This window comes from Cyprinus carpio, unplaced genomic scaffold (assembly GCF_018340385.1).
Source record: "Cyprinus carpio isolate SPL01 unplaced genomic scaffold, ASM1834038v1 S000006701, whole genome shotgun sequence".
Lineage (NCBI taxonomy): Eukaryota > Metazoa > Chordata > Actinopteri > Cypriniformes > Cyprinidae > Cyprinus > Cyprinus carpio.
Genome location: NW_024879310.1, coordinates 1049122 through 1073966, shown reverse-complemented (window position 1 = coordinate 1073966; position 24845 = coordinate 1049122). Strand labels below are relative to the sequence as shown.

General features: G+C 38.2%; 1 protein-coding gene and 1 long non-coding RNA gene across 2 annotated transcripts; both read right to left on the bottom strand.

Moving 5' to 3' along the window:
* Positions 1-746: 746 nt before the first annotated feature.
* LOC122144504 lies at positions 747-4088 on the bottom strand. The gene is made up of 3 exons (XR_006159734.1): positions 3875-4088; positions 1622-1751; positions 747-1467 (listed from the first exon to the last, which is right to left on the bottom strand). It is a non-coding gene; the product is annotated as an uncharacterized LOC122144504 (long non-coding RNA).
* Positions 4089-4136: 48 nt separating this feature from the next.
* Positions 4137-6099, bottom strand: LOC109089894 (integrin alpha-E-like). The gene is made up of 6 exons (XM_042755451.1): positions 5877-6099; positions 5638-5789; positions 5353-5506; positions 4896-5040; positions 4392-4513; positions 4137-4304 (listed from the first exon to the last, which is right to left on the bottom strand). Exons 1-6 carry the CDS (start codon positions 5904-5906, stop codon positions 4137-4139), a joined length of 771 nt encoding a protein of 256 aa, XP_042611385.1. The 5' UTR covers positions 5907-6099.
* Positions 6100-24845: the final 18746 nt, after the last annotated feature.

Sequence of the window (24845 nt, the reverse complement as noted above, 5' to 3'; positions counted from 1 at the left end):
GTTTTTTTTTAATACAAATTCAGACAAAATACTATTGGTGTACTGTTTTTTGCATACTATAAAGCAAGGAAATATTTGATATTTGGACACAGTAAGTGTATGAATAGTAATTCATAATCATGAACAAATTAAGCTTTATAAAAAAAAAAGAATAATATACCATTGAATAAATTACAAAGCTGGCACGGTGGTATGTATAAGCCATGGTTGTTATTGTTATTATTTTCTAAAGAAAGCTACATGTAAGATAAAAGTAAATATGTGACAAAGATGTTTCTGCCACAGCAGCTCTCCAACATGTAGATACTTTTTGGTGCTCAGTTGTCTTAAAGGGGTCATTGGATGCACATTTTAAAATTTTTCAATGGTAGTGTAAAAAACACCTTTTTTACCCTGTCAAAATCAGCTCTGTTTTCAGCACTCTGTTCTAGTCCATGTTGCTTTAAATGCTAATGAGCTCTGCTGACCCTGCCCCTCTCTTCTGTGAGGTGACGAGCAGACTGTAAACTTCAGCCGCGAAACTGGCTAACTAGCACATTATTAGGAATGGCGATTTGCAAAGATTCATAAAAAACCCTTATACTCACTTCTTCTGTAGATGAAGCTGGAACACGAATGATTAGCGCGAACATAGACGCATTTAGGCAGATCATGGATCGGCGCATTCCCTTCAAAACAAAAGTAACGTTAATCCTCTGCATCTTCAGCGGCTCAGATGACGGAAGTGAATGACGACTTCTATTCATTATTATATCTAACAACAAAACATCTCAATCGCTTAATCGGAGACATTATTGTCTTCCCCTGCACCGGAGTTGACACAATGGCGGACAGCTCACTGCTCACTCAGGGCAGGTCGAAAGTAAGACAACCTTGTCAATCAACCTTTGTGGGAGGGGCCTGTGCAGAACTATGTCATTCTGACAGGAATCTCAGAACAGCCTGAACACTGGGTGGATTTTTATCATTATAGGATGGATGTGTACACACACTTCCAACACACATATATGTTCAAACAACTTGTAAAGTGAATTTTGCATCTGATGACCCCTTTAAAATGATAAGTTATAGATACAATGTGCCTTCAATCTTCATACCTGTGTCACATTTTGAGGCCCTTTCCAATGTTTAGCTCTGGGCAGTTGGAAAAGAAGATGCCGCTATAGATTAGACTCTGAAATATTACATCTTTCTCCCATGACACTTTGATAGTGTATATGCTGAATTCAACCTGAGCTTGTACCTGAACTTAAAACAGACAGTAAAATGTTTGTCAGTGGAGCCACTTTTCTAACTATAACAACTAATGCCTAAATCTACTTTCATAATCATATAATTGTAAAAATGAGTAAATGAGTTTCCACTTCTTTTTGAAGAAGGAATCTTCTCCGTCTTCCTCCATGTTCTTGAGCCTTCAGACTTTGACACACATTTTTGTGAGCTGAGCAGGAGGGTGAAAATCAGTCCCTGCATGGGAAAGACTTTCAAATTAAACTTAGAACAGGAATTACATAATTTATTATAGACAAATACTAAATTATTATGAAAAAATCAACTGGATCATTTAAGATTTATTACTGTTTCTTGAAGATGAATGACAACTTGAATCAAACTTTCTTACCACTTAGGTCCATTAAGAAAAGAATGTCTTCTAATGCGGCATAATTGGAAACATAAAAAAACCTATTAGGATCTGCTATTTCCCTCATCTCTTGTATTGCTTCAGGATTAGACAGAATGCCTTTACCAACCTAAAGATAACATGAAGTTAGTACAATTGTCTGGGTTCTGATTTATTTTTATAAACCATAATAAATTTATTACTGTAGTTACTACAGTAACAAACTGTAAGTAATATATCTGATATGAGTGTTTTACTAGGACTAGTGAACCTAGTAGTAACTTCAAGGACAGGATTAAAGGGGTCATATGATGCGATTTCAATTTTTCCTTTCTCTTTTGAGTGTTACAATGCATAAAGAGGATCTGTAAATTTGCAAAGACTAAAGTCTCAAATCTAAAGAGATATTCTTTATAAAAGTTAACACTTGTCCACGCCCTCCTAAAACGCCTTGTTTAAACATGCCCCCACATGTCTACCTCACTGTGTGGGAAGATTTGCATAACACTACCCAAATGTTCACTTTTATTCTCGCCGTAATATTGTTGTTGCCGCTGCCACCGCCATGTTGTGGAGATGCTGTGTGTTTCGTTGTGAAGGCGAAACTACTTTGTTTGGCCTTCGAAAAGAGGACGATATCTGCTTCGTCATGCATAGAGCTAACCGTGCAGGTCGCTGAGTAAATACATCAACTTCGTCCTGTGGATAGCCGGATCGACTTTCACCGTGGATGAAGTGGAGTCCAGCCAGGGGTCGTCACATGTGGTTGCTGCAAGCCTGCCGGCCACCACTGGCCAGTGTGGGACACATTTTATGGAGGACTGCTTCCTGAACGTGCAGAGTAGCCTACAATGGGTCTGTGCTCAAAGGCTGTTCCAACTTTGCAAGGACAGTCTGGTACTTCTGACTCACAGCCTATAAGTACATTTATTTATATTTAAAGAATTTGCCACTGATGATTCAAACACAAGTTTTGAGCAGTGTAGAGGAGAGCTTGTTGTTTGTCATTTCTCCCATCACAAATGCAGACATGGTTTTATGTTTACGTGGCACGATGCAACACAGTGCGTAAAAACACAGTATAAGTCATTATAATCTGTAATTATGTCCCCACTGGATGCAACAAATGCCTCGTTTGTAATGGGTTTTATTGGTTGTTCAGTGTGGTATGGAAACAGCTCCAGTCAAGACTGCACAGCCCTGCAGAGAGTTGTGCGCTTAGCAGAGTGCATCTCAGGGTCTGCTCTCCCCTCTCTGCAGGACATCTACCTCAAACACAGTAAAAGCAGAGCTGTTAAAATCATCAAGGACTCCAACCACCCTAGTAACGGTCTTGTAACTTTGCTGCCATCTGGTAAGCGCTTCTGTAGCCTGATGGCAAAAACCGAGAGACTTAGGAGTTTCTTCCCCCAGGCCATCAGGCTCCTAAACTCAAAACCAGCCTCTTAACATCTACATGTCTTCACTTAATATTCACTTAATCAGTAAGATATTCATCATTCTCTACCTCATATTGACATATAGTCAGTGTCACAACCTGTTTGCACATTTGCCTCTTGCACATTCCTTAATATTTAAGACTACAGTATACTTTCATGCACAGTATTTTCTATTCTATATTTAATTCTAAAGTATACATTTTTTTGTTTTATATTTTATTCTTATATTTTTATTGTTTAACTTTATTTCAATCTTTCATACCTATATTTATGTATATTTTCCTCTGTGTTGTATTCTGTAATAATTGCACTGTCCATGGAGTGGACCTGACTCACATTTCACTGCTGGCTATATATTCTCTATATAATCATGTATGTGACGAATAAAAATCTTGAATCTTGAATCTTGAATGGTTTTGTCTCATGCCAGGAGACGGCATCACAGTATGGTGAGGGGCGTAACATTTCCATCACACGCTTGAGGTATTCGGCCAATCACAATGCACTGGATAGCTGGCCAGAATGATAAGCTTTGTGAAAATCGACGCGTTTTTAAAAGGGGGGGCATAGAGGAGAAACAATAATGTACATTATGTGGAAAATAATGTGTTTTCTGAACCTTAAACCGCATAAACACATTGCATTACACCAAATACACAACATAATGTTCTTTTTAGCAACGTCATTTGACCCCTTTAAATAAATTACAGTAATCTATAGTTGTAGCTCCAAAATATGATATACATTTAAAAGTATCTTTAAACCTTTGAAATGTGATTATCTTAAATGCTACAGCAGTTAACAGGACACTTACTCCAATTGAATAGCGATTGACACCTTTCATTTGTGGCATGTTTAAAACATCAGTAAGATTCATTGGGTCTCCCAACATTTGTCCGTCAGACAATACAATTATTATTTTTTTGGAGTTCTTTTTTGATCCATTCTCAGGGATGAAAATATCTGTGCTGTAAACAACCAATGAAACCAGTGAAACCATGACATCAAAGTATCACTAACAAAAGAGCTGCATGTCAATCAAACACTTTAGGTGTAAAATCTCTAAAATTTTTACATCATGATCTGCTAAACACAGAACTATGGATGGCTGAGGCGGTCTTTTTGATATTGAAAATTTGCTGTATTTCTTTGACCTTTAACAAAGCTCTGGCATGATCCTTACTGTCTAGCAGTGAGAGCTCGGTCCTGATCTCCAGACCATATTGCACTATCGCAAAATCACACTGAAGAGAAAAGAGAGACAGAGTTTTTGTACTTATAAAAAAATTGTCTATAAATGTGTGTAATAAAATGCTTTAGTTTATACTTGCATTGAAACATGTTTTCCAAACATTGAACATGACATTGTAGATGAAGTCTTTAGCTCTCTGAAAGTCGTCATGTTCAATGCTACCAGAGCCATCCAACACAAAAGCAATCTCTGTCCCAGCATCTACAAAAGATGTATAGAAGTTATAGTTTGAAATGACTTTTTTTTTTCAAGCCATTAATTGCTGCTTTAGTGTTGATGTCGAGCTATTAGCAGTGACTTGGATGGTTGCTTAAACAGTGTGAAAATACATAGCTCAAAACTTTAGAGGTTAAATCCTAACTTAAAAAATAAAATAAAATAAAATAAAATGAAAAAAATAAGAAATAAAATTAAATAAAATAAAATAAAATAAAATGAACATACCTATACATAACATCACCTCTGTGATTTCATTCATTTTTTTCATTAATTCATTATAATGTTGTCTTATAATGCCCTCTCTGATCATAACTATAAAAACTTCAAAATTTCTCAGAAAACGTTTTGATGAAAAATTTCTTACCTTTAGCTCCAATTAAACTTTGTTCCAGTGAGGACTGAATGTCATCTAATGCGGCATAATTGGAAACACTGAAAAACTTCTCAGGATCTGCTATTTGTGTCATCTCTTGAATTGCTTCAGGTTCAGACAGAATGCCTTCACCAACCAAGATAACATGATGTTACTGCAAGTGTTTGGGTTTTATGATTAATTCTGATAAACCATAATAAAATTAAATAAAAATTTATTTAATTTTATTTAATTTAATAAAATTAACCACACAGTAACAAATTATGAGTAATACAGCTGATATGAATGTTTTAGTAGGACTGGTGAACCTAGAAGTGTCTTCAAGATTAAAATAAATTACACTAATGTGCAATTGTAATTCTAACAGAGGATGTACCTTTTAAAAACATTTTAAGTGTGATTTATTATCTAAAATGCTGGTGTAATAATCAGCAAACAGGACACTTACTCCTATGGAATAGCGAGTGACACCTTTCATTTGTGGCATGTTCAGAACATCTGTAAGATTCATTAGGTCTCCCAAAATTTTCCCATCAGACAATACAATTATTATCTTTTTGGAGTTCTTTTTTGATCCATTCTCAGGGATGAAAATATCTGTGCTGTAAACAACCAATGAAACCAGTGAAACCATGACATCGTATCATTGTATCACCAACAAAAGTGCTGCATGCCAATCAAAGATGTAATGTGAAAAATGTGTAGTATTTCACATCATAATCTGTAAACTCACAGGACATGATGGATGGCTGAGGCGGTCATTGTGAGCTTGCCAAGTTGCTGTATTTCTTTGACCTTTAGCAAAGCTCTGGCATGATTCTTACTGTCTAGCAGTGAGAGCTCGGTCCTGATCTCCAGACCATATTGCACTATCGCAAAGTCACACTGAAAAGAAGAGAGAGTTCGTTTTTTTGTACTTAGAAACAAAATTGCTATAAATGTGTGTCATAAAATGCTTTAGTTTATACTTGCATTGAAACATGTTTTCCAAACATTGGACATGACATTGTAGATGAAGTCTTTAGCTCTCTGAAAGTTGTCAGGTGTAATGCTACCAGAGCCGTCCAACACAAAAGCAATCTCTGTCCCAGCATCTACAAAGGACACAACACTTGATTCTGTGGTGGCTTTGTTTGGAGCATTTTTTTGTGACTGAGCAAAAATGCACAGTAACTGGCAATATTGTGTTTAAAGTAGGGATGTCATGATCAGGTATTTTGTGCCCCCGATCCGAACTGAGTCATTAAATTTTGAGTATTTGCCGATAACGAGTCCCGACCCGATAATTGCATTTACTTAGTGCACACTTCAAGTACGTTAAAAGTTTAAAAGTTTCTACATGGATGTGTGTGTGTGTGTGTGTGTGTGAGTGTGTGTGTGAGTTTTAGTGTGTGTGTGTGTGTGTGTGTGTGTGTGAGTGTATATATATATATATACACTGCCGTTCAAAAGTTTGGGATCAGTAAGGCTTGTAATGTTTTTTAAAAGAAGTCTCTTATGCTCATCAAGGCTGCATTTGTTTGATCAAAAATACAGAGAAAACAGTAATCTTGCAAAATGTTATTAAAATATAAAATAATGGTTTCTATTTTAATACCCTTTAAAATATAATTCATTTCTGTGATGCAAAGCTGAATTTCCATCAGCCATTACTCCAGTATAAAGTGTCACATGATCCTTAAGAAGTTATTGTTAGAATTAACAATGTTGGCAATTCTAATATGCTGATTTATTATCAGTGCTGGAAACTGTTGTGCTGCTTAATATTTTTTTGGAAACTGCAATACTTTTTTCAGGATTCTTTGATGAATAAAAAGTTTTAAAGCATTTATTCAAAATATAAATATTTTCTAACAATATAAATCTTTGCATTCACTTCTTAATAATTTAGCACATCCTTGCTGAATAAAACTTTTAATTTCTTTCAAAAAAAGAAAGAATAAAAATTTACTTTTGAATTGTAGTGTATATTGTTAGGAAAGATTTTTAAAATGCTCTTCTTTTTAACTTTTTATTCATCAAAAAATCATGAAAAAAGTATCACAGGTTCCAAAAAAAAATACGAAGCAGCACAACAGTTTGAATACTCATAATAAATCATCATATTAGAATGATTTCTGAAGGATCATGTTGATGCTGACAATTCAGCTTTGCATCACAGGAAAAAAATGTATATTAAAATAGAAAAACATTATTTTACATCATAATAATATTTCACAATATTAATTTTTTGCCTGTATTTTTTATCAAATTTTATCCAATAATTCCATAATTCTGAACACAATGCATATAAAACTTTATTATCTCCATTTAAACAGCTATTTCACAGTGACTGGTCTCATAAACTAAAAACACATTGCTCAAATTAACATTAACACATTAACAAAATTTCAACATTTTGACTTTTAACTTTTTATATGTTATTAATTCATATTAACATTGACTAAAAATTCTAAAAAAAAAATAAAAAAATAAAAAAAAGATAAAAAACCCTCTGTTATGCTCACATTCACTCATCACAATCAAAATCATCTCTGCTTTATCATTGAACATCAAGCTTGTAATATTAAATATAAACTGTTTTGATAATATTAACTCATAACTCATAACATTAATATTAATTGAATATGAAAAACATCCTGTTCTTCTCACAAAGCATTTCCCTCAAATACATGTGTAAGGTAAATCTTTCTTTACAAACAAACATTTCTGTTTTATCCCTAAACATCAAAATGGTCATTTTAATCTAAACTTTTTTTTTGATGATATTCACTAACATTAACTGGATACAAAAAGCATTATTTTCTCAGAATCAATCAGCATTTGCCTCAAATAAGTGCTTAATGTTTCTGCATCACTGAACATCAAACTGGTTATTTTAACTTTTTTGAACGTTCTTAAGTGACATTAACATTAACAATTCTGAACATCTGCTCACAACCTCTCATTCAATTCCCTTATTTAAGAGTAAGGGGTAAGTTCTTCTTCACAAATAAAAGCATTTCTATTTATCGCAGTTTAGACGATTTCTTTTCTCGTTTAGGACATTAGATGCTGAGCTAAAAGTTCTTTCACTATCGACACTCGTACAAGGCGCGGACAGGTATTTTCTCACCACTTGCACAAGCTCAGACAGATGGCCTTGATTAGCAGCCCAGTAACGGGCCATCCCACCAACGAATCACTGGCTCCCCTCGTGCCTGGGAAAAACTAAACATGCTAGGTAACTGGCAACTTGCGTTGACACACTCGCATTCTCCGCCACAGTCCCATTTTCTTGAACAATTTCATTGAATATGGCAGAGAAAGATGCTGTCATTGATTCTCTTGTTTCTATGCGTATTCTTTTGCTGTACGATATCTAAAAAATAAATAATGAGGCCCACTGTGTTTTAAAAGACTTCTGAATTATTGAATAGCCTATTATATTAAATATTATATTTCTTTAGATGGAAACTTATCTTCTAGATTCTTAACATCTTCTCTGTCTCCAGGATGTCCGAGTTTCTTAATCTCCGCAATTATCATTTTGTGCATTTGCCGTTTCGTGTCAGCATCAAAAAACTTGTCTTTATATTGCAGGTCAAGGACCGTTGCGATACAGCACATATGGTTGGAAGTGGTGTTCCTGAACTGTTTCTGCACTGCCTCCAGTAATGCTTTTTTCATTGTTTTAACTCCATGGTCACTGTCGGCTTCTTTGCTGAGTAATCTTTTTAGAGTCTCAAGCAGGGGGATAATGTCAGCAGCGGACGCATCTTCTTTGCTACTCTCTCTGGTTATTTGTTCAAAGGGAGAGAGAACTGTATGGAGTCAATATAATATCACATATATACGCAAAGAAATAAAGTTTTGCAAAAGAAAATAAAGTTTTGCAAACAAAAATTAAAGTATTGAGGAAAATAATTTTGCTTTTTGCAAACAAAAATAAAAGAATTGCAAAACATAAATGATACGGCGCGAAAAGCAATGATTTTGGCAATACAAATATTTCCCATGGTCATATCTAAAGTTTTAATTTGCAACAAGTAATTGTTTTCAGCAAAGGTTTCCAATGTTCTCTCTACTTGTATTCCACTAAGGCTCTTTTTTTTCTTTACTCTATTCAAACAGCTTACCTCTTCTACAATTAGACTGCATGTCTTTTCTCTCAGAATACTACATTGCATCTTGTTTCTTCTTAAACCCATTCAAATAAAATGGTTCAAAATGTTGATCTTTTACCTTGGCTATGGTGCACCATCATTCTTCCTCCATTACTCCCATTAAACATTCTTAAACATGGACTTAAAATAAGAATATGAAATTCTTTAATCAAACTACTGTTGTTGACTCACGCTTCAAGCAAGAACATTCAACATCAAAAATCATACTACGGCATGTATATGACCACTCAAGCTCATTCAAGAGTTAGAATATAAACTAGACATACACACAGTGATTAACCAATAAATCTAACATCGTCTCCCTATGTGCTCATGACAAGACATCTTCTCAACCTCTCTCTCAAAAGCATATGCCCTCAGAATCAATGCTTAGGTAAGTCTTTTTGAGTTCAACAAAACATTTATGTGCATCACTACCCCATCAAAATGGTCATTCTCATGCTCAAACATTCTTTTTGATAACTTATTCATCACATTAACGACCATAACCTTCTAACTTATTTTTCCTTAGGCCAGTCTGATTTGCATCAGCTATAAGGGGGTAATGTTTCTCCATCACGCATCTTGTCAAACTCTCATTTGAACTTTTTGACCGTTCAGGGACATTAACCGTAACAATTTCGACATCTGCTTGTTCCTCGATATAGAAAATCCCTTCTTTAAGGGAAAGAGTCAATAGTTGTTCTAATGCCGTTAATGCACATCAAGCCGTTCTGCAGTTTGGCCGATTATATTTTGTCGTTTAGGACATTAGATTGCTGACTACAAGTTCCTTTCACTAATCCGACATTCGTAACAAGGCACGCAACCAGGTATTTTCTCCCCACTTTCACATAGCTCAGAACCAGATGGCCTTTGATTAGCAGACAGTAACCTACGTTATTGTGGCCTCGTGCCTGGGACTCACTGCTCTGCGTAAGCTAACTGGCACTTGCGTTGACACACTCTGCATTCCTCTCGCCACAGTCCCATTTTCTTGAACAATTCGTTGAATATGGCAGAGGAAAGATGCTGTCATTTGATTCTCTTGTTTCTATGCGAGCCTTCTTTTGCTGTAACGACATCTAAAAAAAAATAATGAGGGCCCAACTGTTTTTAAAAAGACTTCTGGAATTATTGATATATATAGCCTATTATATTAAATATTATATTGTTTAGATGGAAACTTCCTTCTAGATTCTTAACATCTTCTCTGTCTCCAGGATGTCCGAGTTTTCTTAATCTCCGCAATTATCATTTTGTGCATTTGCCGTTTCGTTGTCAGCATCAAAAAAACTTGTCTTTATATTGCAGGTCAAGGGCCGTTGCGATAACAGCACATTGTTTGGAAGTGGTGTTCCTGAACTGTTGTTCTGCACTGCCTCCAGTAATGCTTTTTTCATTGTTTTAACTCCATGGTCACTTGTCGGCTTCTTATGCTGAGTAACCTTTATAGGTCTCAAGCAGGGGGGATAATGTCAGCAGCGGACGCATCTTCTTTGCTACTCTCTCTGGTTATTTGTTCAAAGGGAGAGAGAACTGTAGTTATGCTTTCCATTAGTGCCCACTGCTGCACAGTTAGTGTGTAGATCGTAATCTGCAGCGTAAGCAGCAAGTGCTCTTTTCTGTTTCCCTTTAAACAATTGACCGATGGCCAAAAAATGGCTTCTATCAGCCGATATCGATTTTTTTTTTTTGTTGGCCGATACATAGGTGCATCTCTCTAAAAATACAGTAAAAATCATTCGGATCCCAAACCTTTGACTGGTAGTGTGTGTGTGTATATATATTTATATATATATCTATATATATATATATATATATTAGGGCTGCACGATTAATCGAAGTGAAATTGAAATCCTGTTTAGACAGAAGCTGCGACTGTCATGCGTATCTTTCAGTGAATCACGGTTCTGTGATCAGCAGTAGTAAAACTTCCATCCGAAGGGCCAGAGGGCGCTCTCGTGTGGAAACTCCAAATAAACCCCCCGAAGAAGAAACCCAGGAAATCGCTGCAGCTGAATAAACAGAAGATTCAACTGCTTTCATTGATTCAACGTGACTAATAAACACACGATTATGACACTATATGGTTTATCTGAGCTGTTAATGTTATAAATTTCATTAAAATAAAGTATATTTATAATGCAATGCCTTTATCACTGCTTAGAATACTATGAAATATTTTGCATGCCTTATTCTGTGTAAGAAGCCACATCATCTCACAGAAGGATTTATTTCAAATTTCCAGTTTTCTAATGTGAGGCAGCTGTGATCTTGTAATGACTGCCTGCTGATAAGTTCAGGCAAAGGATTGTGGGGGTAAATGGAGTCCTGGGTGTGAATGGCAGAAGTCAAGGAGTGGGCTTTCAGATGCTACCCAACAGACCAGAGTTCAGGCGGAACGGGGGAGAGATGTAGGGCCAGGTCCACGAGGAAGGGGAGGAACAGGGGACCGAGGAAAAGCCGGATGAGCAGGGTGCCAGGGTGGAGCCAACAGAGCAGGGTCCCAGGGCAGAGCTAAAGACCACCAAAGTGGAGCTATTACCACCATGGGGAAGCAAATGGAGTGGGAGGAGCAGGGTGCCATGGCGGAACCGTCAGAGCAGGACGCCACAGCGGAGCAGAGAGTCAGGGTGGTGCTGAGGACCACCAGGGCAGAGCAGACAGGACTGAAGTTTCCCATGGCGGAGCAGACGACCACCACAGCAGAGCAGATGAGATTGAAGACCCCCACGGTGGAGCAGATGACCACCACAGTAGAGCAGATGGGATCGAAGACCCCCATGGCGGATCTGGCATGACTGCAATGAAAGGCACAGAGAGGTTAACAGCGGCCTCTGTGGCCGTAACAAGATGGATGGACAGCTCATTAGTGGCATCCATGACCAGTTCAGGACAGGACAAGAGTTCATAGGAGGACCCATGGCCATGACGGGGCAGGCAGAGAGTTCATAGATGGTCTCCTTGACTGTGACAAGACAGACAGAAGGTTCACAGCCGGCCTCCATAGATTTGACCAGAACAGGCAAAGAGTTTACAGACTGCTTCCATAGCCCGTGACAGGACAGGCAGAGAGTTCACAGGCGGGTCCTCCCATAACCGTAACAGGGTAAACTACGAGTTCAGAGACCGCTTCAATAGCCATGACAAGACAGGTAGAGAGTTTGCAGATGGCCTCCCTAGCCGTAATGGGACAGTCATAGAGTTCACAGATGGCCTCTGCGGCTGGATCGATACAAGACCCAAGTTCATAGACAACCTGTGTGGTTGGTTCAGGACAGGATAAGAGTTCAGAATCGACATCCTTGGTCTTGACAGGGTAATCAGAGAGTTCAGGAAAAGCCCCCTTGACCAGGACAGTGCAAACAGAGAGTTCAGGAAAAGCCCCCTTGACCAGGACAGTGCAAACAGAGAGTTCAGGAAAGGCCTCCTTGGCCGAGACAGGACACTGAGTGAGATCAGAGGCAGCTATTGCGACCGTATCAGGCAGGGCTGATAGTTCATGATTGGCTTCGAGGGCCGAGACGGGTTTTGACAGGAGATTCACTGATGGTCTCCATGACCTCGTCAGGGGACAGACAAAGAGTTCATAAATGGGCACCCCTGTCTTGGGAGGAGCTGAAGAGAACACCTACACACGCCTCTGGAGGTTCTGGGGATCATCACCACCCCATTGAATACTTTTACAATATCACCAGCTGGATTGCCCATGAGCTCCACCAGAGGGCACTTCATCCCTGACTCTTGGGACTCTACTCCAAAACTGTTGTCACACTCTCACAGACTACACTCCCATAATCCTTTGCCCGGACCTCATCACCAGTTGCTTTCAACTGTATCTCATTTACCTCATCAGTCACACTGTCTGGTTTACTCACTCTCACATTGCGAAGTATTGTTTAGCGATTGCAGACATCTTGCCCTTGATTTGTCCGTGTTTTTCTTAGCCTTGCCTTGCCCTTGTCTTTGTTTTGCCCTGCCTGTGTTTTTGACTGTCTCCTGGGTTTTTTATGATTGTTCGCTGCCCTGCCCTGACCTTTGCCTGTCTATCTGGATTGCTCTTTTGCCTTGGTCTCTACTATTTTGTTGTTTTGCTGTTGTTGACCATGCCTGTTGTTTGACCACACTCCATCTTGATTTTCTTCTTGAGATGAAGCAGCCACCATGCTCACAAGTTTGCTAGCTACGCTAGCCTTATAGACTGCGGCGCAACACTTTTCTGTTTAGAGTTACTCATTGTGCACAGGTTAGTTTGTAGTCTCCTTCCCTGGTTGTTTAATCGGGGTTAAAACATAGAAAGATAATAAAATAATCAAGACCGTCTACGTTCTCCTACACTGCCACACCAAAAGTCCTGAGTAGGATTAATTTCTCTTACGCATCTCATCCAAACTCAAATGGAGGCTTGAGCCATTGATAGCAGACTAAGGCCATGATCAGACAGAACACATTTTTTTGCAGTGAGAGGCACCTTTTTAAAATTGCTTTCTATTGGCAGTGAGTGTTTTGCGCTCTATTAATGCACCCAGGTGACTTGAATTTTTACTGCCTGCTGCACCTCACATTTTGTAGAAGCGCTCTGAGCGCCTGAAGTTGAAAAAAACTGAAGTTGAGAAGAAAAGCACTCAATGTCATTCACATTTTTTTCCCACAGTCCAATCGAATGAATGGAGAGGCGGGCCTTCTGTTGGGGCGACGGAAGTTTACAGTTGCTTGAATGTCCAGAGACTGCAATGATGGAGGAGAAACTTAACTAAACTGTTAATTAAGTACACATTAAAGGGTTAGTTCACCCAAAAATTAAAAATTAAACCATAAATGACAAAACATCAATTAAAGGGTTAGTTCACCCAAAAATTAAAAATTAAACCATAAATGACTCACCCTCAAGACATCCTAGGTGTATATGACTTTCTTCTTTCAGATAAATCCAGTCTTATTAAAGAGTAATATTAAAGATCGACTTTGATCTTTCAAGCTGTTTAATGCCCCTCAGCGGGTGTTACAGTGCTTCAGTCCAAAAAAAGTGAAATAAAATGCCCCCATCCATAAAAAAGAGTCTCTCATATGGGTCTGGGGTGGGGGGGGGTGTCGATGTGTTTTTTGTAAGAAAAGCCAACAGTTGTAAAAACGTAATCATCACTTTAATGTAGCTTGCGCCAACAGTTGTACACGGAAGCAGCTCCGGGCAAATGACGTATGAGGTCGACATTGGGCATGCACTGGTGAGTCTCGTGAAAAGCAACATTTGTTAACAGGATCAAAGGAAGCAAAGTTTACTTTAGCAAAAGAAAATCAGTCTCCTCTTGGCTTATATCAAAATCCTCTGACATTCTTTTTTACAAATCCTTGTTTTGTACTTCATTAGTGACTGATGTTTTGTTTTGATCTCTCCCCTGCGCTTCAGCATTCGGCACTTCTGAGCAGCGCATGCGCAAAGCCGAGCTCATATGTCATCCGCCTGGAGCTGCTTCCGTGTACAACAGTGAACACAAGTTAGATTAAATAGATTTTTACATTTTAAATATGGTTATTCTTCTTACAAAAACGCATGGATTCGATACAGGAGGACTTTGTTCACCCCATAGAGCCGTGTGAGACACTTTTTATTATGGATGGGAGATTTTTATTTCACTTCTTTTGGACTGATGCACTGCAACACCCACTGACTGCCATGAAACAGCTTGAAAGATCAAAGACAATTTTTAATATAACTCCAGCTGGATTCATCTGAAAGAAGAAAGTCATATACACCTAGGATGCCTTGAAGGTGAGTAATTTATGGGCTCATTTTCATGTTTGGGTGTGAACTACCCTTTTAACAGCAAACCAAATATTTTTGAGTGCTCGCAATATAATCCTAGATTAGACTGACAGGACAGCTGATTTGGTGGTTTGACTGAGTAAACATGAAAAAAAAAAAAAAAAAAAAAACGCAGCACACTGCTTTTTTCTAAATTAAAAAAAGTCCACCACAAAAAGGCAGTGCAGTGTGCCTTGCATTTTGAACCCTGAAAAACTTGTTCTGTCTGATCGGGGCCTAATGCAGTTAATAATTAATTTATTAGAGAGAGAGAGAGAGAGAGAGAGAGAGAGAGAGAGAGAGAGAGATTAAGCATGTGTGAATTGTGAGTCTTTGCATCGTTCATAAGTGTTCAGCAGCAGCGTCTCAACTAATAGCAAGACTGTAAGTTCATCTGCTCCAACAACATTGCCGTTATTACATCACTAGTGAGAAATGTCATGTAACTTTTAAGTTGCTAAACTATTTTTCTGATAAAATTGTTAGAGTATACTGCTAATAACACATTTCTGTGTGCAAGTATATTTCCGTGTGTCTGTACTGTATGTGTGTGTGTTTGTAAGGGAGAGAGAGTGGGAGAAAGAGAGTATGTGCTTTTCCGTATATAATAAAACGTAATTTTGTGACAAAAACATGGAAAGAATTTGTTGCTTTTATCCGATTGTTTACTATTTATTTGCTCGGTCAGTATCATTGTGGGTTTTGGTTATTTTGCTGTTGTAAGCTGTAAGGACTTTTGAAAAAACTGAAGTCATTTTGTGAAATGATACTTTAGCCGTGTGTTTCCCTGAAAATAATTGCATGCCTTAGAACATTCGTCAGCCAATCAGATTCAAGCATTCAACAACCCTGTAGTATAAATACCATAAAATGTGAGTTCCTTTATTATTTTAGTGCTTGTTTTGGTCAAATAAGAACAATTAAATACCATTTCCCCCTTTGTATTTCACATAAGTATTAAAATTCATGAAATTAATAAAAAATAAACCTACATTATAAAACTGGGCCAAGATCAGCTAAAACCGTTAGACACTCATTCATGGGTTCATAAGATCAATGGCATTTAGCAACGAACCTTCAGTAATGATTTTTGAAATGTTTTGAAAACCATGTGTGATGTAACTAAACAGACTTGTTTGCTGAAATCACATAACTTTGTGAATTTGAAACAAGCTCTAAATCACTGATTTGAAACAAAAGATTCACAAATTTTTCAAAGCTTCATGAAATCACCAGTCACATTTTTTGTATTTTGCAGTTTTGTTGCTTTTTTTTATTTTGTATTTTGTCAATCAAAGATGCTTTTTAGATGTTTCTCTGTCTTTTCTATGCTTGGCAGGCTGTGATTAATTTTACAATGTCCTCAGAAAGCAAGTCATAATGTCAAATTTTAGAATGGGAACTATCCAATATATAAGACAAAACTGCCTTTCCCTACTATATAACGTAATGTTTGATGAAAACATTCTTACCATCAATTAAACTTTGGCTTCCCGCAATTTTGTATGGACTGAGTGTTTTGAAAATGTCATGGCCAAAAAAGGCTTCTATCAGCCGATTCGATTAGTTGGCCGAGAACATAGGTGCACTCTCTAAAAAATCCATTAAAAAATCATCTGATCCCAAAGTTTGTATGGTAGTGTGTGTGGGTAAAATATATATATATATCATATATATATATATATATATATAATATATATATATATATCTATATAATATATATATATATATAGGGCTCGCATGATAATCGAAGTGAAACTTTGAAAGCTTGTTTAGACCACCGCCACCCACGCTGCCCGCTTGTCATGCGTATCTTTTCAGTGAATACGACGGTTTCGGGTGATTCAGCCACGTAAAACTTCCATCATTAGAGGCCAGAGGGCGCTCTCGGGTGGAAAAATCCAAATAAAACCCCGAAGATCGAAACCCAGGCAATGGCCTATCGTGCGCGAATACAACAGAAGATTCAAACTGCTTTCATTGAGTCATGTGGACAGAAACACACGATTATGGACACTATATGGTTTATCTGAGCTGTTAATGTTATAAAATTCATTTAAAATAATTAACTTTATAATGCAATGCCTTTATCGACTGCTTAGAATACTATGAATACTTGTCATGCGTATTCTGTGTAAGAAGCACATCATCTCATCAGAAGGACTATTTCAAATTTACAGTTTTCTAGTGTGAGGCAGCTGTGATCTTGTAAGGACTGTGATAAGTTCAGGCAAAGGATTGTGGGAAAATGGAGTCCTGGGTGGAAGGGCAGAAGTCAAGGAAGTGGCTTTCAGATTGTCTACCCAACAGACCAGGGTTCAGGCGGAACGGGGGAGGAGAATCGTCCACCGCCGTCAAGGGTCCACGAGGAAGGGGGGGAAAACAGGGGACTGAGGAAAAAGCCGGAGAGCAGGGTGCCAGGGCTGGCTGCCAACAGAGAGGGTTCCCAGGGCAGGCAGAGCTAAAGACACCAAAGTTGTGAGCTATTACCACCATGCGAAGCAAATGGAGAGTGGGAGGAGAAGGGTGCCATGGCGGGGGACCGTCAGCGCAGGACGCCACGGTCGGAGCAGAGAGTCAGCGGTGGTCTGAGGACACCAGGCAAGCAGACAGGACTGAAGTTTCCATGGCGGCGCATTTGGTGATCTGCACTTTAACATGTGTCTTGCTTATTTACAGTTGTTCCTTATGTTTGTTTTTTTTTTTTTGTTTTGTTGTGTGATCATTCTGTCCTTTTTCTATCTTGCTGGTTGATCATATTTTCCCTTTGTGTATATAATTCTTTCTTTGCCTTTTGTGCTTATTTTCCTTTGCGTTTTTTTTTTTGTTTGTAATTTTGTTATAGGTGTTTATCTGCATTGTTTTTTATTTTTTTGTCTCCTCTTTTTGTTGATTCATTTTTATTTTTATTAGCCTGTCGTTTTTTTATATATAGATTTCTATTAATGTTTTTTTTTTTTTTTTTAGTTTCTTCGTGTGATCTTGTTCCATACCTTTTATGTGTTTTTTTTTTTGTTTGTTGTTGTTTTGCTTTGTTTTTTTTGTTGTTTATTTGATTTTTTTCTGTAAATTTTTTTTTCTCTTGTTTGTTTGATTCTTTTTTTTTTTGTTTTTTGTTTTTTTGGTTTTTTTTGATTTATCTTCATTTTTTTCCTTTCATCTGCGTTCCTTTGTCTTTCTATGTTTTATGTACTGTTTTTTTTTTGGTTTTGTCTTTCTGATATTTCCCTCTGCCTACCCCCTCCTGTTCTGTTTTCCGCTTTTTTTTGTTTTGCTTTCTTTTTGTTTATGTTGTTTCTGCTTGGTTTGTTTGTTCGTCCCGTCTCTCGTTTATCTGTTGACTTTCTCCCACACTGTTCGTTTTTGGTTGTTTTAGTTCATTCTTCCGTCGTATTTCTGTTCATTTTATTCTATCATTCTTGTTGTCGTTTCATTTGTGTGTTTTGTTTTTTTGTTTCCTGTTTTTTTTTTGCTTCTTTTTTGTTTGTTTTTTTTTTATTTTGTTTTTTTGTGGGAGAGAGATTTGGTATGCCCAGAGTGTTGATGCGGTTCCTGGTTGCCACAGCCCGTAGATCTCTCGATACGCGCACAGATCTCATCAGGGAGTTTCCGTTTCGTTCGACTAGTGCATACGACCGTGCTAATGGGATACGTCAGGAGCCGTTCGTGGAGGATGGGCTCCTGTATATGGTCCAGCCTTAGTTGCCTTGCAACAGTAATGACTGCCCAACCATTTACTGTTGTGCTGTGTTAGACTCATGGAGGTGTACGGACGGTCTCCCCTCAATACACTGGTGGCCCATGGCCTGTGTAGACCTCCTCGTGGGTCTATCACTAATAGGTAAATGTGGTTTTGCTACAATCCTGTCTGGTCATTTGTGATTCTTGCTTGGTTGTTCTGCCTATTTAGAATGTGTGCCTCTTCCGGTTGATGAGCTTGTGGCTTCGCAATGTTCTTTGAGTTAACTGTCGTGTGTAAATCATTGCTTAGTGGATTAAGTTCAGATATGTTTGTTTAATAACTTCTGGTTGTTGACTGTTCTTTCTTTTGTTTTGTATTTCACTGAGGAAGCACGGCTTCTCTTGTATGTGTTTCTTTTGGTGATACTTTTGGTAGCCTACAAGGCTTTAAAACCCTTTTTGTTTGAGTTGATGCACATGCCTGCTTGTATCCTTCTGCGTCGCTTGGGTCCATACGGAGTATTCTATCTAGCTTCACCTGTAAGCCATTGTCGGTGTAATCGGGTTTAGCTCGCAGTTGACATAGACAGAGGTCCTGAGTCGATTCCATGCTTCCAGTGAACCCCTTTACACATTCGATGATTGCCTGTCGCACATCCATATAGCCTAAAGATAGCACATGATTGCCATTATGTAAAACCACAATAACAAAATTTACTATAGAATAACAAAAGTAATATAGCTGATATGAGATGTTTTTACTAGGACTGGTGAACCTAGATTAGTGTCTTCAAGAGATTAAAATGAATGTGACACAGTAATGTGCAATTGTAATTCTAACAGGGAGATGTACGTAGACACATTAAAAATAAATTGAAATGTGCATTATTTCGGATAAAATGCTGCTGTAATAATTTCAGCAAACGAAGCGACACTTATCTCCTATGCGAATAGAGAGTGGGACACCTTTCATTTGTGGCCAGGCAGATACATCTGTAAGATTCATTAGGTCTCCCAAAATTTTCCCATCAGACAATACAATCTATCTTTTGGAGTTCTTTTTTGAATCCTTCTCAGGGATGAAAATATCTATGTGCTGAAAAACAATGAAAACCAGGGATATCCGGGACATCAATCTGTGTTATCAATGAAAAACAATCGCTGACTATGGACCAATCAAGATAACACTTAATGTGTTATAAAATGTCTAGTATTCACATGATAATCGGGTACAACTCACTTAGGACATGATTGGGTGTGCTTGAGGCAGCGTTTGGTTGTCATGTGTTGAGTCTTTTGCGTCACATGTTGCGTGTCTTTTCTTTGTGACCTATGGTCAAAGCTTCTGGCTATGATTCTTTACTGTCTAGCAAGGGATGAGGCTCTGGTCCTGATCGCCCGCCCCCTATTGCACTCTCTGCAAAGTCACAGCATCTGAACGAAGAGGGGTTTTTTAAAATATATAATAATAGCCTGTTTTTATTAATGTTATAAAATCAATACTTAATTAACAAGGTCTGAGCTTTCAATACAAATAATTGGTCTATTAATGTTTCTGCCGTTACTAAGGCTTGTTTTGTTACTTGCCATTGACAACATGTTTTTCAGAACGTTTTGGGACTATGGGATCAATTGTACGATGAAGTCTCTTTGAGCTGCTCTGATAGACATCATGGTCGCGTATGCTACCAGAGGTCGTCCAGCACACAAAGCGAGCTATGTCCAGTCAGCAATTTATCACATAAGATGGAACCGTGAAATGATGGTTTGTCGCTTGTTCTTTGTCTTGTTTTCCATTGCCACCGCAGAGTGAGAGTAATAATAGTCAGTTTGTTTGATACATGGCTGAACGTAATAGTATTTTTTATTGTTACCTTTGTCATGTATGAGTCTTTCAACTTTAATGTCTTTTGTTGGTACGTTGTTGTCTGCCAGAGACGTTGGATATAGAGATCTTCGTTCACAAAAGGTTGATATTTTCATTTGCCTTCCAGGTGGGTCTTCCTCGTTCCTTGGACAAGTCCGTATCGTTACCTTTCGTAATAATTGATTGTTGTTGTTCGTTGTTGTTGTTGATTTGGACACGAGATTAATGTACAGAGTTAAGGCGTAAAATGTCTGGGGTAGGGAGTTTAACTCTGTTTGTGAATTCCCTCCTGATAATTACCTTGCGAATTAAATCATCCATTCTTACCTAAGTCAGCAGGACGTTCAGGTTGACCTGTTTTGGGTCCTACGTTGTATGTGGTGACTTTTCCCGAGTAGTGAGTTTGCAATGCCACTATTCCAATTCGCGCAGTTACCTGTACGTCTTTATATGCACACTGGTTTACACATCGTGAGAGAATAAAATTCGATCTACCAGATGACTTTAAAATAGTTTAGTTGTATCTTTCACCCAAAGCAATCCCCTTTGCATATTCAACGTATATTTTACCTCAAATCACTGTTCATGGTCCTATTTTAAATGAGACTTTGTGGCAGCTTGTATGTATGACTTACACGAAAGGACATAATCCACCTGAGTGTTGATGAGACTTAAACTAAAAGAGTGTACATGTGGTTATTTTTTAACAACAAGTTTTCAACTGGGCGAACGATTCTTTCTCACTATGGTTTTGAGAGTGGGAGTAATCTATATTATGCTTTATATAATGATTTTTGAATTGTTGCCCGTGCATTCTATGACTGTCACTCACAGTTTGTGTGTAAGGCCAGCGGGAAGTGTATTTCTAAGCAGCTGATTTATTTGCTTGTCTTCCCGTACCCTGTAGAGTGGCGGTAATCTATTTTACATGAGACATTAAGAAATTAGAGATGTATTGATCCACTTCTTCCATTTCCTTTCACTAAAAATTGTTCATTTCGCCCAAGAAATGTCACAATGGTGACTGTCATCTTGCACTGTATTTAAAATTGTTATTTGGAGCCTGAGAATCCATGATTGTTGTAGGCTGTGATGCTGTGATATCAGAAAACACAATCAACCTACCTTTTTGTTTGTCTGGATTGTTAAATGTTATAAAAATTTTGTTGTGTCTTCTTTTTCTTTATGTTCTCTTACATTTGTTTAGTGTTGTTTTGTAGAGTTTGTGATTTTTTGCGGTTTTTGTAAGTTGGTTATTTTGTTGGTTCATAAATTGTTGTAATCCTGTTTTTGCCGTATTGTCTCTATCCACGGTATGTATACACATTACACATTAAACCCTATGACCAAGACGGTAGTAATCATACACAATGACGGTGTGATATATGCAGATAAGAATAATTTAGTCTATGAATTAATGTAATGGGAAGTCATTTTCATTTTATTTGATGCAGTATGTGTTGTTGTTTGGAGAGAATTAAGTATGATTGGTAGTAGATTATTCTATTCTTACATATACATTTATGGTGTGTAAAGTTTTATCGAGTATCTTTGTTGAGGTGTACATGGTTGGCCCGGTAACCGGTGGCTGTTCGGGTACATCATTCACTAGACATGATAGGCACGATGTCTGGGTGTTGCGTTGAGTGGGGTTTGTGGATGGTTTGTTAAGCAAGGAACTAATGGATTTGTTTATACTCTAATTTGAATCACGTGTGTGGATGATTGGAGAATTAGAAGGTTGTGTTATGTAGTCATCGCCGTTGGGGTCTCTTATTTCGCTTCATGATTATAGAGGGCCATCAGTACGTAGGGTGCTCATCCATGGTCTTGGTGCCTCGCGAGATTGCGATCTTCGTTTCTGTACTTTCGTTTTTGATAGCATGGCTTGTCTATTGGATGAGTCCCTTAGCGTGGTAACGCAACAGATGAGAGCATTCACAAGTATAAAGAGGGAATTGCTCTGGTCCGCAACGTAAACCTCGGGTTCCTGAGTTGATAATGGGAACAGAAGCCTTGGTGTAAGCTGACATGCTATAATGGTTATTCCGTACACCGAGCGGTCACTGATCTTTGGTCGCTATTCATGTATTAAAGATTCTGACAGAAGGGGTGATGGCGACTCTGGAGCATGACTATTGATAGCAGGTCACTTCCATGCGGCAATGCCCCCCGTTTTGGGTAGATTGTAGCACCATTAACCGCGTTTCCCACTGTTTGGGCCAAGATAAATGCGTGTGCGTGCTAAGTGCGTGCCGGGCCAGTCGTGTTCCCAACTGGTCACTTCGGGGCTTGATCGTGCCCGTGTCGGTGCTTCCCTCGGGGCCAGTGACGGCCCGAGTTTTTTTGTTGGCTTTCCAACGAAAACCCTGAGGGCCTTAAGCAGGCCAGCTGGGGTGTAGAGGACTGTTGGTTTATGATCAAAGGCGGAGTTTCTCCGCATCTGGAGAGCGTCAGCGCCGCGGATCATTTCATAAAGCTAACAGCTTACACCAGCATTAAAAACTTTTTAAAATAAGTTGAGCTAAAAACTTTCTTTCAGTCAGCAGCAAGTTTTTGAAATAACTTGATCTGATGTGGATTATAATCAGCATACAAGGTCAGAAATATTTATAAGCGATGCAAAAGACTATGAACACTAGGCATTAATGTTACCATAATAACATGGTAAATTTGACCGCTGGAGAATCAGACGTCAGCTTCTTATTCTCTGGGTCACAATCGTGTATTTATTTTAGTAACATATTTTATCTGTTCATAAGTCTTTCGTCTTGAGAGTTTAGCTCCTGCGCGTAGCATATTGTCGCATCAAAAATATAATAATGGTTTTTGTTCGGGAGCTTTTAATAAAAATATAGTGTGAATGCTCAGTCTTACAAAATGTGATTTGATATAAGGCTATTTGTGACTTCAAATAAACAGAAACAGACTCGACTGAATAGAATACAGACTATGTTCATAACATTTTGATGTTCTGTGTGACTAATTTTCAATCCTGATAAATTAATTAATTATGATCAATGTATCACTTATAATGTATAGTAAAACATAACATTGCTGTTGGATTTAAATTATTTAACAAAGTATGCGCAAACAAATGGCCGCTTTTATCATGTTTGTTTTGTGTAGATGCGTGCTAGTTCCAGTGACTTTGCTTCCTTATTAGTTTTTTCTGATAACTTCTCTTTTGGTGAAATGATATGGTTGCAAAGACGTGTGTTCCAGAGTAGGCGTGTGAATGGGTGGGTTTTTAGTGACACGCAGCGGAGCTTCTGGCCCCCCGAACACTGGTGGAAACACAGCGTCGTTTATTTTTTTTTGGCCTCTGTGCTACAGGTGCCGAGGCCTATTATAGCCCCCGCACCGGACCCATTTTAAAGCAGCCTAGCTCGCACTGGCCCCGACGCAGATGGAAAAGTGGCTATTATTGGTTCAGCTGCCGCTACAAGGAACTGTTAACACAAATCAGGTCTTCAGGTATCAAGCTGTAAACAGGAGTGTACCCCTCAATGTGCGGTGTAATGCAAATGCTTATTCCCTTATCTCACCACGCTGGAAGACAAGGTTTACATTTAGTTAACTGAATGCGTTTATCCTAGTCTTCTTTTAAATTTATATATTGTAGTTTGTATGGTTAATATTATATGTAATTGTAAGAGTAAACTAAGGTTTAACAAAATGTTAATTTCGGTCCACACAAGGGTGACATTTCTCTGATCTAGCCCCCAACCTACAGTGAGTTTGACCCCGACCCTGATTTACATGGAGAGGGTGGGGATTAATGACCTGGTACTGCGCAGCCAGCCAGTTAGGCGCGCGAAAAAATTTTTGTCTTCACATTTCAGGGGCGTGGTGAGGTGTGAGATTCAAAGTTTTCCCTGAGATCTGGTGCGTCGGGGCAACCAAGTGGGTTTTGCAATCTGCTAAATGTTTCATTGTGGACGTCAAGGCTTAGGATAATGTTTTTAAAAACCATGCACTTGTTTAAAAGTGGACCTCAGAGTTCGATCGCTGTTTTCTTTTGATGATACAATATACTTTATTACACGGTGGCCACTTTTTCAAATTTAAAAACGGTTCATGTAGGAATGTTGTGATCATTCACTTAGAGTGCTGTGTTACAAAACTGCACACGAAAGGTAACATTTTCAAAACTTCCATACTAGTGGTGCACCTTGACATTTAGTATAGTTAAAATGATCAAATCTACTGTAAAGCATGCTGTGTGAACTGTTTTTATACATGCTTTATACATACCACAGCAAGTTGATCCTCTTTGGCTGTCAGGGACTAGACCTCCTGATCCTTCTTGGTCTCAGGCGTCTTTAGGGCGTTTTCATCTCTTTAAAAAGAATGTTGATGTGTAAATAGATTTTCACATGTGAAAATGTATTTGTGTAATATAAGTGATGGACATTATTATGAATTATTAATTCAATCAT